The sequence below is a fragment of the Brassica rapa genome, chromosome A09 (assembly GCF_000309985.2).
Source record: "Brassica rapa cultivar Chiifu-401-42 chromosome A09, CAAS_Brap_v3.01, whole genome shotgun sequence".
NCBI lineage: Eukaryota > Viridiplantae > Streptophyta > Magnoliopsida > Brassicales > Brassicaceae > Brassica > Brassica rapa.
Genome location: NC_024803.2, coordinates 12,574,191 through 12,591,721, shown reverse-complemented (window position 1 = coordinate 12,591,721; position 17,531 = coordinate 12,574,191). Strand labels below are relative to the sequence as shown.

General features: G+C 41.5%; 2 protein-coding genes across 2 annotated transcripts; both read right to left on the bottom strand.

Moving 5' to 3' along the window:
* Positions 1 to 6,207: 6,207 nt before the first annotated feature.
* On the bottom strand, positions 6,208 to 7,030 carry PEC-2 (thioredoxin H-type). Its single transcript, NM_001301915.1, has 3 exons — positions 6,895 to 7,030; positions 6,573 to 6,695; positions 6,208 to 6,483 (listed from the first exon to the last, which is right to left on the bottom strand). Exons 1-3 carry the CDS (start codon positions 6,997 to 6,999, stop codon positions 6,340 to 6,342), a joined length of 372 nt encoding a protein of 123 aa, NP_001288844.1. The 5' UTR covers positions 7,000 to 7,030; the 3' UTR covers positions 6,208 to 6,339.
* A 1,255-nt stretch (positions 7,031 to 8,285) lies between these two features.
* LOC103839265 (protein ESSENTIAL FOR POTEXVIRUS ACCUMULATION 1) lies at positions 8,286 to 15,038 on the bottom strand. The gene is made up of 10 exons (XM_009115769.3): positions 14,778 to 15,038; positions 14,339 to 14,427; positions 13,350 to 14,240; positions 13,142 to 13,262; positions 12,961 to 13,056; positions 11,972 to 12,706; positions 9,453 to 11,856; positions 9,187 to 9,344; positions 9,041 to 9,100; positions 8,286 to 8,955 (listed from the first exon to the last, which is right to left on the bottom strand). Exons 1-10 carry the CDS (start codon positions 14,857 to 14,859, stop codon positions 8,570 to 8,572), a joined length of 5,022 nt encoding a protein of 1,673 aa, XP_009114017.1. The 5' UTR covers positions 14,860 to 15,038; the 3' UTR covers positions 8,286 to 8,569.
* Positions 15,039 to 17,531: the final 2,493 nt, after the last annotated feature.

Here is a 17,531-nt window from a genome sequence, read left to right as displayed (position 1 = left end):
GATCGATCCATCAACCGTCCAAGGAGAGTTCCTAGGCATCAAAACCGAGGTGATGTCAATCCTTTTGGTAGAAATGAAAGAACCAATGATGGCTTGAGTGGTTTGAAATTGAAAATTCCAAGTTTTGATGGCAAAAATGATCCGGATGCCTTTCTTGAATGGGAAAGAAAAATTGAACTTGTGTTTGATTGTCAAAATTTTTCTGATATTAAAAAGGTTAGACTTGCTGCTGCTGAGTTTACTGGCTATGCTATTAACTGGTATGATCGAGTTGTGACTAGCAGGAGGAGAGCAGGTGAGGCGCCAGTTGATACATGGGATGAGCTTTCCATGCTGATGCGGAGACGCTTTGTTCCCGACCATTACCACCGAGATCTACACCATAAACTCAGGCGTTTGCTTCAAGGTTCTAAGTCAGTTGAGGACTATCACCAGGAGATGGAGACCTTGATGATCAAAGCTGATGTAGAAGAGCCCTTAGACGCCACCATGGCCAGATTTCTTACCGGGCTCAATCGGGACATACAAGACCGCATGGAGCTGGAGGACTATGACAGCATGGAGCAGATGCTACACAAGGCCGTGCTGATCGAGCAACAAGTCAAGAGAAAGGGTCTCACTAAACCGACCTTTGCCTCTAAACCGACCTTTGCTTCCAAGCCAAACTATCAAGACAAGGGTAAGTCTTCTTCCACAACAAATACAGCTTTTAAGACTAATGTCCCTGCTCGTGTTGATAGAGAAAAGAAAGAAGAGGCTACCAAACGAACCAGAGACATCCAATGCTTTAGGTGTCATGGCCTTGGCCACTATGCCAACCGATGTCCAAACCAAAAGGTGATGGTGCTCTTGGAGAATGGAGAAGTCGAATCTGAAGAAGACAAGGAGGATCTCGGACCAGTGTATGATGATGATAATGAGGAAGAAGCACTTGACTTCCCGGTTCATGGTCCCCTTCTTGTTACTAGGAGAGTCTTGGACGACACCACTGATCCCATCTTTGATGAGGAGGTCGATGGAGTGATCAATGAGTTTTGCTCGACCTTTGTGGAGAGTTCTTATCCGATTTATGATGAGGATGTTCTTGAAGAACCGAGCCATGGTTCACTACTGGTTACTAGGCGTGCCTTGAGTGTCCAACCAAAATCCAATGACAAAGAACAAAGGGAGAATCTCTTTCACTCTAGATGTCTCATTTCTGATAAAGTTTGTTCTTTAATCATTGATGGAGGTAGTTGCACTAATGTGGCTAGTGACACCCTAGTAAAGAAACTTGGGCTTGTTACTCGGCCTCTTTCTCGTCCTTTCAGGTTGGAGTGGCTCAATGAGGCTGGAGAACAGTATGTGAAGGAGCAAGTCACGGTTCCACTTTCCATTGGCCGATATGAGGACGAGGTTGTGTGCAATGTGCTTCCCATGGATGCTTGCCATGTTCTCTTGGGTCGGCCTTGGCAATTTGACAAGAAGGCAGTGCATGATGGTTTCACAAACCGGCATTCATTTGATCATAAGGGAAAGAAGATCACCTTGGTGCCTTTGTCGCCTTCGGAAGTCCATCAAGACCAAGTCCAACTTAAGAAGAACCGAGACCAAGACTCTAAAGCTGATAAACCTGAGACCAGTACCAGGAACTCCAATTTCTTTGTCAAAGAAAGTCAGGTAAGAAAGTCTCTTTGCTCTCAAAAGCCATTTCTCTTACTGATTTATAAAGAGTCTCTCTTGGCCTCATCTTCTTCTGACCTTGCACCGGAGATTCCGAGTGAGTTTTTAGGTATCTTGCAGGATTATTCTGATGTGTTTCCAGAAGAAAATCCCAAAGGATTGCCACCGGTGAGAGGCATTGAGCATCAGATCGATCTCGTTCCGGGCGCCTCTCTACCGAACCGACCAGCGTACCGCACCAATCCAGTCGAGACCAAGGAGCTGGAGAAACAGATCAACGACTTGCTTGAGAAGGAATACATCAGAGAGAGTCTCAGTCCCTGTGCCGTGCCTGTTCTACTTGTACCAAAGAAGGATGGCTCCTGGAGGATGTGTGTGGACTGCCGGGCCATAAACAACATCACGGTAAATTATCGACATCCTATCCCTCGTCTTGATGATATGCTTGATGAACTCCATGGTTCTAAGTACTTTTCTAAGATAGATTTGAGAAGTGGCTATCATCAGATTAGGATGAAAGAAGGTGATGAATGGAAAACGGCCTTTAAAACAAAACAAGGTTTGTATGAGTGGCTTGTCATGCCCTTTGGTCTCACTAATGCACCTAGTACTTTCATGCGCCTAATGAATCATGTCTTGAGGTCTTTTATTGGTCATTTTGTTGTGGTTTACTTTGATGACATTCTTATTTACAGCAAAAGCCTTGATGAGCACAAACAGCATTTAAAATCCGTTCTTGAAGTCCTTAGAAAGGAACGTTTGTTTGCTAACCTTGGAAAGTGTTCTTTTGGCACAGATCATGTGGTCTTTCTAGGTTTTGTTGTAGGTGCAGATGGCTTAAGAGTAGACGAGCAGAAGGTCCAAGCAATCCGGGACTGGCCGATTCCGACCACCATTGGTGAAGTAAGAAGCTTCCATGGTCTTGCCGGCTTCTATAGGCGATTTGTTCAAAACTTCAGTACCTTGGCCGCTCCTCTTACTGAAGTAATCAAGAAGAACGTGGGGTTCAAATGGGGACCAGCTCAGGAAGAAGCATTCGAAATCCTTAAAGGGAAGTTGACTCACGCCCCTTTACTTGTACTTCCAGATTTTTCTAAAGATTTTGAAATCGAATGTGATGCTTCTGGTGTTGGTATTGGTGCTGTGTTGATGCAGGATGGAAAACCAGTGGCTTATTTCAGTGAGAAGCTTGGAGGAGCCATGCTCAACTACCCCACATACGACCAAGAACTCTATGCCTTGGTGAGGGCCCTTCAAACGTGGCAGCACTATCTTTGGCCTAAGGAGTTCATCATCCACACTGATTATCAGTCTCTAAGACACCTTAAGGGTCAGCAGAAGCTCAACAAGAGGCATGCTCGTTGGATGGAGTTCATTGAGACATTCCCTTATGTGATCAAGTACAAACAAGGTAAGGAGAATGTTGTGGCCGATGCATTGTCTCGAAGGTACACTCTTCTCTCAGCCCTTGAAACTAAATTGCTTGGCTTTGAATTTATCAAGGATCTTTATGCTTCTGATCAGGATTTTAAAGAGATTTTTCGAAAATGCTCAAAGGTTGCTTATGGCAAATACTTTCAAAATTCTGGTTTCTTGTTCTTTGATAACCGTTTGGGTGTGCCCCAATGTTCTTTGAGGTAGTTGTTTCTCAGGGAAGCTCATGGAGGTGGGCTTATGGGACACTTTGGAGTCAAGAAAACCTACAAGGCGGTTCATGACCATTTCTACTGGCCGTGTCTGATGAAAGATGTTGTGAGGATCTGTAGCCGATGTGTGGTGTGCAAGAAGTCTAAGCCTAAAGCATCACACCACGGTATGTACTCAGCTCTACCCATTCCCTCTCATCCTTGGGTAGACATTTCTATGGATTTTGTGCTTGGATTGCCTAGGTCTAAAGCTGGACGAGATTCTATCTTTGTGGTTGTTGATAGGTTCTCGAAAATGGCTCATTTCATTCCTTGTCACAAAACTGATGATGCTGTGCAAGTTGCAGATTTATTCTTTAAGGAAGTTGTTAGATTGCATGGAATGCCTAAGACCATTGTCTCTGATCGTGATGCTAAGTTCCTTAGCTATTTTTGGAAGACCTTGTGGTCTAAGCTAGGTACTAGATTGATGTTCTCTACAACTTGTCATCCGCAAACTGATGGGCAAACTGAAGTAGTTAACCGAACCTTGTCTGCTTTGCTTAGATCTTTGGTTAAAAAGAATCTTAGGACTTGGGAAGAATGTTTGCCTCATGTAGAATTTGCTTATAACCATGCTTTGCATTCAGCTACTAAGTTTTCTCCTTTTGAGGTTGTTTATGGATTTAATCCCTTGTCTCCACTTGATCTTTTACCTTTGCCTTTGAGTGAACGAGTTAGTACAGATGGCAAGAGGAAGGTGGACACGATCAAGAAGCTGCATGAACAGGTTCGTGCCAACATTGAAGCCAAGACCGAGGGCTACAAACGACTTGCAGACAAGAAAAGGAAAGAAGTGATCTTCCAGGAAGGTGATCTTGTTTGGGTCCACATGAGGAAGGAACGATTCCCGGAACAAAGGAAGTCCAAACTCATGCCCCGGGTCGATGGTCCATTCCAGATTCTCAGGAAACTCCATGACAATGCTTACCAGCTTGATCTTTAGGGTAAGTATGATATCTCTTCAAGTTTTAATGTTTCTGATTTATCTCCTTTTTGCGCAGATGATCCGGATTTGTGGTCAAATCCTTTTGAAGAGGGAGGGAATGATAGAACCCAGGACCTGGACCAGGACGTGGAGCAGACTCAGCATGGTGACCAGGACGATCAGATCAGTCCAACTGAGGTTCAGCCATTTAGCCGTTCCAGATCAACGGACAGAGCCGTGTACCGGATCGACCCGCGTGCACCCGGACGTGACCTAAGGATGGATCCACGACCTGATGACCAAATCAGCCAAACCACAGGCGTTCTTCCCCGACCCATTCGCCATTCTAGAGCCAACAGTCAAGCCAGAACCCATGATCATCGAGAAGAATCAGATTCCGGACTTAGCCTGTCTTTGCTGGCCCGTTTGGGACGTACCGCACGCCCGGATCAGGCTGATCACGACCTTTCCAACCACTTTGATGATTTCATGATGAACGATGCTTCCAACTACTCCAAAGGAAGGATACTTAAGCTCTCTGAAGATTTGGGTCGAGCTATCTCTTCATCCGTTCATGGATCATCGACGATCAATCATGCAGGCAGCCTTACGTCCGTCCTGCTCCTTACCGCGAACGACCTGATCACCAGAGGATGAACCTGGACGTCTTTGTGAATCTGGACCAGTCAACACAAGAATCCGCACCTTGACCAGTCTTTAGTCAAAGTCTTCATTTCTAGTTTCTATGTCTTGTTTTCATTCATTTCTATTTTCTATGTTGTCTTTTCCCACAAATGTCTTTATGTTTCTTTGACTCACAAACCTTATAAGTATGTGATGATTTCCCTTAATAAAATCACATCGATTTTCCTTTGCTTATTTTGAGTCTTCTCTCATTGTTCTTTGCTTAGAACATTCATACTTCTCTTGGTGAGGTCATCTCCAAGCGAACCACTTCGTTGTGTTGGACCGGTGCGTCACATCCGGCAACCTTCGAATATCTGGTAGTATCTTTGGGCTCATCCGCAACCCTTAGTGTCACCCTTCGATCCATCAGTTCTCAATCCTCTCGGATCTGAGTTCATATCAACCTTACCGAAAGAGTGATCCTTATTTTGGTTCTATCAGGTAGTATGGTGAGGAAGTAGTGATATCTGCAGGTTGTGCAGGAATTATCGTATAGGAAGTAGAAGAATTAGTATCGGCCATGTTTCTTGAGTGTTAAGAAACGCCGTTTTTAAAAAAAATTAGGGTTTTCAGATCTTTTGCTCTGATACCATGAAATAACTTGAGAATGTAAAAAGGAAAGAATTTGTTATTGATCTCGTTAGGCAATAGCCTGTATTTATACAACATATAGAATCCTAAAGTGATAAAGCTTAGGACTAGTTACATCATTATCCTTAGTCTAAGTAGTCGTTATCTGAAGATATAGTAGTTATCTCATTAATAAAGCAGACAATTCTGATGGTTAATGCAATATCTTCACCAAACAGTCACCCAATAAAATCCATCAGTTATCAGTAATCTGAACTGCACAAGTAAAGATCTAAAACTCCTATGAATTTGAGTAACAAAATTATCAAACCAACGAAATCCCAAGACTATTAAATTCATAATTGGCAATGAACTTCATTATGAATTCTGAGATAGTAGGAATACAAAAAGCGTTACGTTTGGGATTACCAAGTTTTTAATGGAGGCGACGTTAGCTCGAGCAAATAAATCAGTATCAGTTTAGCTCGTGAACAACAGTACATAAACACATTCTTGTGAATACCAATTTCGAAAATTATGATAAATTGAAATCACTGGAAAGTCAAGTAAACATAACACTAAAATCTGACAGAACACAATAACCTCAAAGAGTTGATAAAACAACTAACATGAAAATTTAGCATAGCTGCGAGTTATAAAGTTTGCAAACATTTATTCACACACCCAAGGCTTGTAGGCACCACAACACAAAGGAAGATGATGACTCAAGTGAAAGTGCCAATAAAGCAACAAGGATTTTATTAAAACACCAAACACATTAGCAAATAGAAGAAAGAAGAAGGATAATCAAGCGGCAGCAACTTGAGAGTGCTTCAAAAGCTTGGCTTCGATTTCCTCCTTCGCAGCACCAACAACCTTGTCGAGCTTCTCTTCGCCTTTCATGTAGACAAAGGTCGGCATGGCCTGAACATCGAACTCCTTAGCAACAGTCTGCAAACAAAAACAAAACACAAGAACCAAGTTGTTTAACTTTAAGGCCAACACAATCAAAATGAGTTTTGTCTGGATATAGTACTCACGGCCAATTCATCGACGTCGACCTTGAAGAAGACAACATCAAGGTGCTTCTTAGCGAGCTCGACAAAGATGGGTGCAATGAAACGGCAAGGTGGGCACCACACTGCTGTGAAGTCTATCACAATCTGCGTGTACATCAAATACTTATTAGAATTTCAATCTCTGAGATCTGGAGCGGTTTCATAAAATTCAAAATCGATTCGGACATGAACCTCCAGGTCATGTATTCAAAACCCCCCCAATCATGGATCAGTCAACATACCAACATCAGTCGCTAGAAGAAAAAGAAAAACAGTAGATCTGGAGGGGAAAAAAAAGAAATACCAGTTTGTTGGATTCTTTGGCTGCCTTGAGCTTGTTGTTCCAGTCCTCGACGGTGTGGCAAGCGATCACTTCTCCTGCTGGGATCAATTCTGCTGTTGCGGCCATTGTTTTCTCTCTCTCTCTCTTTGATTTTGATACTTTTGATTGAATAATTGCTTTGTTGTCTTGGGGGTGGGTCGGTTCTTATAGAAAAGGGAGGACGGTTACGGAGAGAATCTTACCACATTTTATGCCTTTTTTTTTGAGAAAATAGCAGTATTATTTTTAAAAATGGAATAATATTATTATTTACTATGACAAAACTGGACCCAAAGGATTTATCCACCACGCGGAGGAATAAGATGCGTGAATGTGGAATCCAACGGTTGAGACTGAATCAATGTTAAATCGGAACCGGCATTTGATGACGCGTGTGGTGACGCTCGTTGAATTTTTTGACGAATTTGCTAGATAGAATGAATATTTTCGATTGTGACAAAAAAAAAAAAAAAAAAAAAGAATGAATATTTTCGTAAAGAATTAATGAGTATTATATATTTCTTTTATTTTCTTTAAAGAATGTTTGGGTAGTTGGATACCGGATGTCTTCATATTAAGTCACAAATAAAACATGCCGACATCTTATCGGAGATTATTACTAAAACATAATCTGACAAATTCTTACAAAACTAAAATACTCGAGAGATTCAGCCATCACATTACTCTAGTCTATAAAAGAAAGGCTTTGTTATTCCTGTTTGATTGGTTTACAATCCGTGAGGCACGTCTCCTGACGATTACCTAAATATTAGCCGATGAGAGAGGCTTATGCCTAAAATTTTGCCATATTACTGTGTTTTGGGGACGATTTGCTTACATTTGATCTCTTAAGCTTTTTGCAGATATTAGGTTTATTTTTATATCGAGAAAAGATTGGGAATGGGAGGATTCTAAACAAACATTTGCAGATTTTCACTAGACTAAAAAGGAGGTTTAGCATACTTTTTTTTTCCATCAGGAACGAATTAGTTTTACAAGAGAATGGTCAAAATAGCAGTAACGTGAAAAGTGTGCCACTACCTTTGTTACTACTTCTCTTTAGTACTTTATTACCTAATTTCCAACCATTAGAAAAAATACTTTTAATCACTTCGTAATTTGTATCACCAATCAGAGCAGCATCTAGATTTTATTTAGGTTTCAAACTTTGAAACATTGAAGTTTGAATAATAATTTCCAGATATAAGAAACCGGAAAGATAATAATAATACAGAAGACTGGGTAAGTTATTCCAATGAGGTAGCAACCCTCCCATTGGTCTTCGAGAGCAATTGAGCAGAGCAGATGAAGTTTAAGCTATTTACAGGACAGTAGTTTTTAAACGTTGGAGATGCAGAGGTCTGAATCTGAAATCAAATGAACGAAACTTCCTATTGGATTGCAATAACATGTAGTAAACCTGATTTGAGTATCTAATACATAATTTAAAACTGTTCTTCAAAAACATTTTATCACTACAGAGGAACTCAGAAAGTGAAAGACGACAAAAAAAAAACAGAGTTTTCAGTTTACTTCAGGAACACATTAGTCATCAAGGTTGCGTCTGTGTTGTGCGAAAATCTCTGAAATAAAGTAGAGCATTACTCATCAGAACCATGGAGAACCCGAGACAAAAACCAACTTCATCCTCCCCTCTTTAATCCTCAATGGACTGAATCTCACCCATCATGATCCTGTTACTAACCACGTTAAATCCCAGAACCGATGAGCTTAAGCTTACCTTCTTCCCTTTCTTCCCCTTTTTCTTTCCTCCTCCCACTTTAGAAAACCCTTCATTTGCCGAGGGGGCTTTGTAATACTCCTCTTCTTCCGCCGCCTTGTTGTTTCGGCTTTTCACTACAGACGACGACGACCCCTTTGATTGAAATGCAATCTCCACTACTTCTGATGGTAGCAGGTCTTTGTAGTTGAGGAACTTGTCGATGAACTTGTGGTCTCTATCAACCGTCCCTAGATTTTCTATCAGAAGGGTTTCTGCTTCTGATCGGGATAGCTTCAGACAAAACTCCAACACACTTGTATCTGACCAAAAGAGAGACAATATTACACAAATCAGAAACAGAATAAATGATTAACTGAAACTAGAGTGTTGTATGAACTTTTTTACCTTCTGAACCAAGAAGTCTGAGACATTCGCTTCTGCACCAATCTCTGAAGCCATTCGCCTCTGAGGAAACCATAAACACATGAGAAGAAGAAAAAAAAACAAGCTACAAATTTTGGAGACAGCAATTGTCAGTAAAAAAAGCAAACCTGTGAGTTTTGTCACTTCCTCCTTTTTCCCTTTATGGGACGCAGGTGAAGACGCTGAAACTGATTTCTGCCGATTCAGCGAGCTTCCTGCACTTCCTTTCCCAGGTGTGGTTTTGGTTCCCCAACTGTTTTGACTTGAAAGTTGAGGAAAGTCTCCCCTGTGTTCCAAAATAACCCATAGTTAGTTAGATTCTTTCAACAAATATAAGGCGATGATCAAATGCAAACTTATTGGAAACTCGGGGCAACAAGAGATAGATTCATACTGTTTTGATTCCTGGGTTGTTTGCTCAACTGGACCCCAGAAAAGGTCATCATCTCCCTTGGATTTTGACTGCAGGGAAGATTGAGAAACAGCCTGTGAAGGGGAGCGCGACCAGGAAGATTGAGGCACAGCTTGTGGTGTAGGTTTCTGGATGGTAGGTACTGGACTAGGAGACGGATGTGATGAGGTCGTCATCTTCTCCTGCTCCCTCACGATGTCCCTAAGTGAGCTAGGTTTTGTGGATTTCTTTGGACCAGTCGACCAAGCAGCAGCTGGTGAAGGATTGTTCACAGGCTCTTCTTTCCAGAGAACAAAATCTCCCAAAGAAGGCCCAGAAGGAATAGCAGGCAAATCTTCCTTAAGCTGCTGCTGCGCAATGCGAGCATTTTTTCCCTTCTCAATGGAACTTGTTGAGAGGGATGTATCTACTACAGCAGGAACATGTGCAGCTGTTTTTGCTGCAGAGTTCTTTGCCCTTGCAGACTTCTTACGGCTCTTCTTTGTTTCCTTGGCATCAATAAAGTTATCGTCGTCTAAAGACTCTGCGTTAGTGGATGTGACTTGCGTATATGTGTCGTTAGAACTGCTTCCCACTACATCCCTCTCTTTGACAACAGATTTGGCCACAACATCATCAGCCAACAAGTGGCTTTGCTTACCCTTAAGAGCAGGAACACTTTCAGGCTTTACAGCACCTGTTTGAGTTTTGACCGACTCTCCGAGGGTCTCTCTTAGGTTGATAGGATCTGAATTGGTAACAATTCCACCCCAAGGAGAAGCCAAACCACCAACTGAACCCGAGGAAGTAGAAACCTTTGGAGCTAAAGCTTCTGCTTGTGCTACCCTCTGTTCTTCCATTTGAATTTCTAGCAGTGACTTTGGTTTAAAGCCAGGGGCAGGCTTCCAAGCACGTCCTGGTTGCGTTCGTGTGTTTTGCAGTGACGACTCATTTACACCAGATTCTCCCCTGACTGAAATAGCTTCAGAACTCATTAGTACATCATTGTCTATCAAAGTGTCAGCTGGATTCATATTTTTACCCTTTATCTCAGAATCATCAGAAATTCCTGTTTCAGGTTGCTTTGCCTCCTGCAGAGAAGACTTAGAAGCTGCCTTAACCGGCTCAGCAGACTGCTTGTTACCCCGTTGCTTCTTGGACTTCTTTTCAGAAGTCTTCCGTCCTCCAGAAACTTCATTGCTTTTAACTTCAGCTGGAGGAATCTCCACGTTTAACTCATTACTTGGCTCTCCCTGTCCAACAAACACATCTTTCGTCTGATTCTCCAGTGACTTACTGTCACTTGTTTCAGGTGTGGCGCTTTCATTGTTTGGAAAGCTCGCAGGTAAGAGAACAGGCTTTTCTGAGTACAAGCTGTTCATGTAATCCGCAGGAATTGATCTTTCATAGTCGGACTGTAAATCTTTTTTATGGGTGCCATCGATCTGATCTGTAGGAACTCCCCCCTCACTCATCCTAGGGTCAACATTACCAAACAGCTGGGGTTGAAGGTTCAGATGATGGGTTCCGACAATTGCAACATTCTGACTAGTGGCTTGATTTACAGAGAGAAAATCAGTTAAGTTGGCACCTCGGGCCTCATGGGAAACCGGAAGCTGCATCTGCTGATTGACCTGTGTCACGTCCTTTGATTCTTGCAGCCTAAGAGCATCAAAAGATTGCTGCAACTGTCCATAAGATGGCTCTCCAAACCGTTGTTGAGGATGCTGCTGGTCAGCAAGAACCTGGGAAAACAGCTGCTGTTGCTGTCGTAACAACTGCTGCTGCTCTTCTCGTTTTTGTTGGTGCTTAAGCAAAAGCATCTTTTCAATCAATAGACGCTGTTGCTGTGAAGAAAGGGGTGTCTGAGCATTCATTTGCAACAAAAGCTGTTGCTGCTGCAACAGATTGAGCGATTGCTGTTCTTGGGAGAGTCCAGGGACGAGCATCATATCAGGGGGTAACATGCCAGCTGGATTATTTCCAATAGGTTGACCAAGTAAACCTGCCAAAGGTGAGTTCTGCTCTAGCTGCCTTTGCTGTTGGACCCCAAAGGAAGTCTGAGTTTGGAAACTTTTCGCATGGTGCAAATCATCCTTTTGATTGGGATGCGACCAAGCAGGAATAGGACCACTAACAGCAGGAGCAGACCTATCCTTTGCACCTTGGAGGATGGACAACAAATCAGTACTGGGAGAACGGGCAGGCTGTTGAGCAACTTCTGGCACATTCTCGGATCTTGGCATCAGGTTTGCAGATTCCGGACCAGGCCAATATGAATACGGACTAGCTACTGATCTCTGCCGTTCAAGTTCCAATTTCTTGGCCAAGAGATACATGTCAGCCCCACCATCAGTAACTGGTAAAGACAACCCACCAGAACTATTTACTGCATATCCTTGAACACCTGCAGGCACAACATGGAAACATAGAAATTAAAAAAAGTTAGTGATCCTGAGCGGCTAATAGTAAAATAAAGGAAATTATCAAAACATATCAAATGTCCAACGCCAAGAGACTACCTTGAGATGGATTGTTCAAACTGCCAGACATCAACGATTCAATAAACCGATTTTCCGCTACCGTACCTCCAACTTGCTTATACCTCATATCATTTTGCAACATATCAGTCTCCCCCATCCCAGTATGAACTTTCCCCACACCAGGGAATGCTGGTGAACCGGCTGCATCAATAGTCTGGCTTGGCTTGGCATCGGAAAAACCAGGTGGTGGTCCAGACTTGGCCCGCAAATGTGGCATTACATCACCAAGTAATGAAAAAGGAGAATCGATCGGTGCACTCGCAGGACGAACTAGCAAATCTATGCCAAAATATCCAGCCTCAAACCATCCAATAATATCACTTCCAGAAAAAGGGCCTTGAATTAGACCCTGAGGATCTTTATAAAAGAGTGAAAGTTCTTCAGGCGAAGATGGCATAGGCTTTCTAACTTCTCGCTCCCTGTCAAACACCAAAGATGGCTGCCTTCTTAGTGCAGGATCTTCACCGATTTGCCATCTTGATTCCCCTTTGGACTGTGGCAAGCTCATCACACTGCTTCCTGAATGGTTTATTGAATCTTTAGGGTGTGACCAGACGCTGTCAGAAGATTTCAGCTTGTTATCAGCTGAAGGGTCATTCCAATCATGTGAGATCCTACTCGACCTTTCTCCAGGCTGACGCCATGGCGATTGGACATGATTGTTTCCCTGCACCTCATTGCCTTTCCTAAAAGGAGCATAACCTTCATGAGAAGCTGTAAACAAGACAGAAACAATCAAAATATGAGAGGCTAATAGCAACATAGAAAGAACTCGCATATTTTATAGAACAGATATTAGCTTTTTCACCTTTAACAACACTGCTCACAAGATTTTTTTTTTAAATACGAGTTAAACTCAAAAACAATAGTGTAGAAAAGGACTAAGTTCCCATATCAGCTATTTTAAACAGTACCAAAATGATCAAGTCAACAAAGCTGCATGAAGGCTACAATATTACAGCACATACCTTCAGGCCTAAACTTATCATCTGGATAGTTCCTTGTTTCCCCACTTTCTTCTTTAGATACGTCAGCAGCGGATGTCATATCTTCCCTGCTTCCAGCTGAAACAAAACATTCACTAATTTTACCATATGTATCATATATACAAAATACTAGAAGCCTGGATGTCTTTCACGGAATTCATACCAGGCTTGAGTCGCCTAGGTTGAGAAAACTCGGCTGGATTTCGTCCACTAGGGCCATCCTTGGATATCTGAGGGGCACCACTACTCACTATTTTTCCTTTCTCAATCCCATCCAGAATATTCTATGAGGAACAACAAGGGCATAACGATTAGAAAAGTGACATACTATAGGAAGAAGAAAAACATAAACTAAATTAATGAATACTGACCACTTCCTCAGAACTTGGAGCGCAAATAGCCAGAGGATCCGACGGCTGCTCACAAGTAAGGGAAGGCACCTCGATGAACCCATCTGGAAACTTCTCAAAACACACAGTATCTGCGATCCTGTACACATCCAACAGTTTCATTCTGCTATATCTCAGATGGTAAGGCTCTCCAGTACCACTTTCCCCTTTCTCAGAGGCAGATCCAGGAGGGTGAGACTGGTTAGTAAAAAGGCTTCCACCAGAACTCATCCTTCCACGCCCAGCTGAAAAGATAGCAGTGTTTTCTCCACGCCCCCTGCTGTGAGAAAAGGCTGTACCCTGCTTGTTTGGGGTTGACTGGCTATGAAGAGATTCTCCTCTTCCTCGACCTTGAGAGGGTCTCCAGGGCCGGTAATGATCTCCATCACTAGAAGGAAGAGACGGACCCTTCTCACGAATGATCTCACCATCTTTGCCAGCTTCATCCCACTTGTTACGGGCGTTCTCAGCTTCCTTGTCATCAGGTCCCCAGCGAGAGTTCCACTTGCTTTCACGCCGCTGCTCAGTCCCAGCATCCTTGTTTCCTGAATCAGTCCACCGATCACTGGGACCACGGCGCTGCTCTGTCCCAGCATCCTTGTTACCTGAATCAGTCCACCGGCGAGGCTCCCCAAACTGTCTAGAGCCCACATTATCCCGCCGGTCAACCTTCTTGCTATCACCAAAGTCTTTGTCACCATTCCGCCAGCGATCATTCCGGGCAGCGGAAAAGGTATCCCTTTCCTCATCACGCCAACCCTCACGGCGGCCAGTTTCAGCAGTAAGTAAGGAAGGCCGGAAAACATCCTTCTTCTTCGGATTATCCGGTGTCTCCTCCCCATTTCCAGAGGGATTATGGAGGCCCTGAGCTTCCTGTAAAAGTGAACCCAGTTAACATGTCAAGTCCAATACAAAACTGAAAGAGAATGAAACAAACAAAAATGCACAGAGAGAGAACAATGTGAAAATACCACAGTCCCCATTCCAGCCTTGCTCTTCCCTGATTTGGAGAGAAGCCACTGAGGTGAAAGAGGAATAGGATTGTCAGAGCCCTGGACATCTGCACACAGTAGAGAAACATCATTCATCTCCCAACATAAGAACTACAAAACATTCTCAATCCACAACTTATGGATCTACATCAATAAGTGGTGGACTCTGATAAGTTTAAAATCCAGAGGTTATCTCCTATAATCAAATACAAAGGAATCAAACAGAGATCGATCGAGAGAAACCAAAAACCCTAATTAAAGGGAGACTCAAGAGCATATAGACTCTGTGAAATCTGGTTTCAATCGACGATTCAGCATCGGAGAGAGAGAGAAGAGCTGCAATCTATCAGGAGATTGGAATGGGAGAGACTCGAACGCAATCGGAAAGAGAAGAATGGTGGTGGGAGGGGGCAATAACCTTTGAAGATCTGGTGAGGTGGATTGATGGAGAGGTGCTTGCTGCGGTGGTCTGCGGCGGAATCAGCGGAGGAGTTAGCCATGGCAGGTTCGTTCCGGAGTTGCAAATACGCGCGAGAGAGAGAGAGAGACGGCGAAAGAGAGCGATAGCGATTACGGTGAAGAGGAACTAGGTTTAAAAGACCCTACGAGGATTGGGGGACTTAAACGACGGCGTACGTTTACCTATCCTGCGTACGATAGCATCCTCCTTTTAGGCTACAGTAAATAAAAAATTAAAAATATCTTTCTTCTTTTAGAGGCTAGACAGTTTTCCATGTTTATCCACTTCGTGTCTTGACTCATGCGCTCACTCGGCGCGTGTTACGCATTTGTAGTTGAGTAGAACACTCACGTGGCGTTTACGCGCCGTGCAGCGTAATGATGTGTGTTATTATTATTGTTTGTCTCTGGCTAACATCTTTTTACCAAGTCCTTTGAGATGCTAAAGAGTGGTTTCTAGGTAGTAAAGAACCCTTAACCGGGAATTAAAGAGGCCGAAACACGACAGATTACGGATTTGGATTGGGTTTTGACTTTTGGACACGTTTGTTGGGTCAACATACACACCACATGTGGTTTGTGGATGTATGGTTTGTAAGTGTCACGATTTTTTGTTTGTTTGAACTTTAAACGGTTGTGGAAGCACCGTGGCATTAGTGATCAAAGTTTAAAGGTTTCTATATTCAAGTTTAGGGTTTAGATTCTAGATAAAGCAATTTTTATAGGAAGAAGTCTAGGTTTCAATTCCCGAAAAAGGCAAATTATGCAGAAAATTTAAAAAAATTCTTACAAGAGATCTTCAGCATGGCGCAAAAAGTGCCGTCAAAAATAGATCTCATAGGGCTACTCAGGGTGATGCAGTCAGGCGTGAATTCTCATAAGACAGGTAGAATTGTCGGCTATAATATCGTCTATGTAATATTTCTCATAATTTATAATAGCATAATTAACCAGACAAAACATAAAAACTTTAAATTGTTTAACAAACAAAAAAAGGAAGAACTAACTTTTTTTAACATTAATTCGTATTTTTTTGTTCTTTGTTTATATGAGTTTAAATTGGATTTGACTAGGACTTTGTTTGTTTGTATATCTCGAAGATACATCCAGATGGTACATCTAGATGCCATATCCAGATGCTCCAATTGAGTGTTATTCGTTGTTTTCATTTCGTCTATACATCCAGATGAATCATCTGAATGCAACTATGTTCGTTTGCTTTTTATTTTTTTTAACTTGCATATGCATCTAGGTGGACTTGTTAATGAAATGATTAAAATATTTAAAAAAAAATTGGCCGGAAAATACCATTTTTACGGTTTTCGCAGAAAATAATTTTTGGGTTTTCGCAGAAAAATATGTTTTGGCAAAAAAGTGTGTTTTGTGGTTTTTGCGGGAAAATACATTTTTGCGATTTTGGCGAAAAATTGTGTTTTTGCGGTTTTTGGCAAGAAATCTTTTTTTGCCGGTTTTGGCGGAAAATGTGTTTTTAACAGTCATTTTTTGCGGGTTTGACGGGAAAATGTTTTTTTGCAGTTTTGGCTAGGGGTGTTCAATCCGGATATCGGTTCGGTTTCGGTTCGGTTTTTTCGGTTTTCGGTATTTCGGTTAGTAAAATATAACTACCATTCTAAATCCATATTTACTTCGGTTCGGTTCGGTTTATATACCGTCGGTTTTCGGTTTATTCGGTTTTATACCAAAAAACATAATTATTTTGTTTGAGATCATATTATATGAATTTTAGAGTCATATTGTCAATACAGTCATTTATTAAAAATATATTACATGTTCAAATAAATGAACAAAAAAGTAAAAATGCCTCTACCATCAAATAAAATAATCAAATCTATAACTAAAATCAAAGCTTGAAATTTCGAAAATAAAAATATGAAACAAAATAGAAACATGAAAGAAAAGTTTTTCGACTCTTCCATATTTAGTGTTCATTAAAGTTATACTTTTTAAATTGAAAATTTTCCATTAATTATTGTCTATCAAATTTATAATCTTCATATTAATTTAGTGAAGACTAAAATAAATAAAAAAGATCAAAAAAGACTTAGAAAATAAGATGTATAAATTGTGATGTATTGTTATTTAGTTATAGTTCAAACGTTTTACAAATTAAAGTTTTTTTATTACTATAAAATTATGGTAATAGTTATTAACACAAATTTAACTTATGTAACAAATAGATTTTCATGTATTGTTATAAAATAGATACATATTTACATGTTTCTACTTTTAATCGGTTTTGTTCGGTTTATTCGGTTTAATCGGTTATATACCAAACCATATCCAAATCCTACGGTTTTTATAAAATTATATCCATTCGGTTTATATGGTATATACCAAAACCAAACCATATTGTCTATTTCGGTTCGGTTCGGTTCGGTACGGTTCGGTTTTACCATATTGAACAGCCCTAGTTTTGGCGGAAAAAATGCATTTTTGCGGGTTTGACGGAAAAATGCATCTTTGCGTTTTTGACAGGAAAAGTGCATTTTTGCGTTTTTGGCGGAAAATATTTTTTGTGATTTTTTGTGGAAAAATGTGATTTGACGAAAAAGTATTTTTGTGATTTTGGCAGGAAATATGTTTTGCAGTTTTGGTGGAAACCTGCGCTTTTTTGCGTTTTATACGGGAACATGCGTTTTTGGCGGGAAAATGTGTCTTCCAATTTTGGCGGGAAAATGTTTTTTTGCGGTTT

Excerpts from the sequence above, each read along its gene's own strand:
- PEC-2 (NM_001301915.1), bottom strand. The coding sequence starts at position 6,999 with ATGGCCGCAACAGCAGAATTGATCCCAGCAGGAGAAGTGATCGCTTGC. Across the intron at positions 6,696-6,894 it reads CCAAAGAATCCAACAAACTG|ATTGTGATAGACTTCACAGC; the intron begins GTATTTCTTTTT and ends ATGTACACGCAG. Across the intron at positions 6,484-6,572 it reads TCGACGTCGATGAATTGGCC|ACTGTTGCTAAGGAGTTCGA; the intron begins GTGAGTACTATA and ends TTTTGTTTGCAG.
- LOC103839265 (XM_009115769.3), bottom strand. The coding sequence starts at position 14,859 with ATGGCTAACTCCTCCGCTGATTCCGCCGCAGACCACCGCAGCAAGCAC. Across the intron at positions 14,241-14,338 it reads AGGCTGGAATGGGGACTGTG|GAAGCTCAGGGCCTCCATAA; the intron begins GTATTTTCACAT and ends TCACTTTTACAG. Across the intron at positions 11,857-11,971 it reads TTTGAACAATCCATCTCAAG|GTGTTCAAGGATATGCAGTA; the intron begins GTAGTCTCTTGG and ends TTGTGCCTGCAG.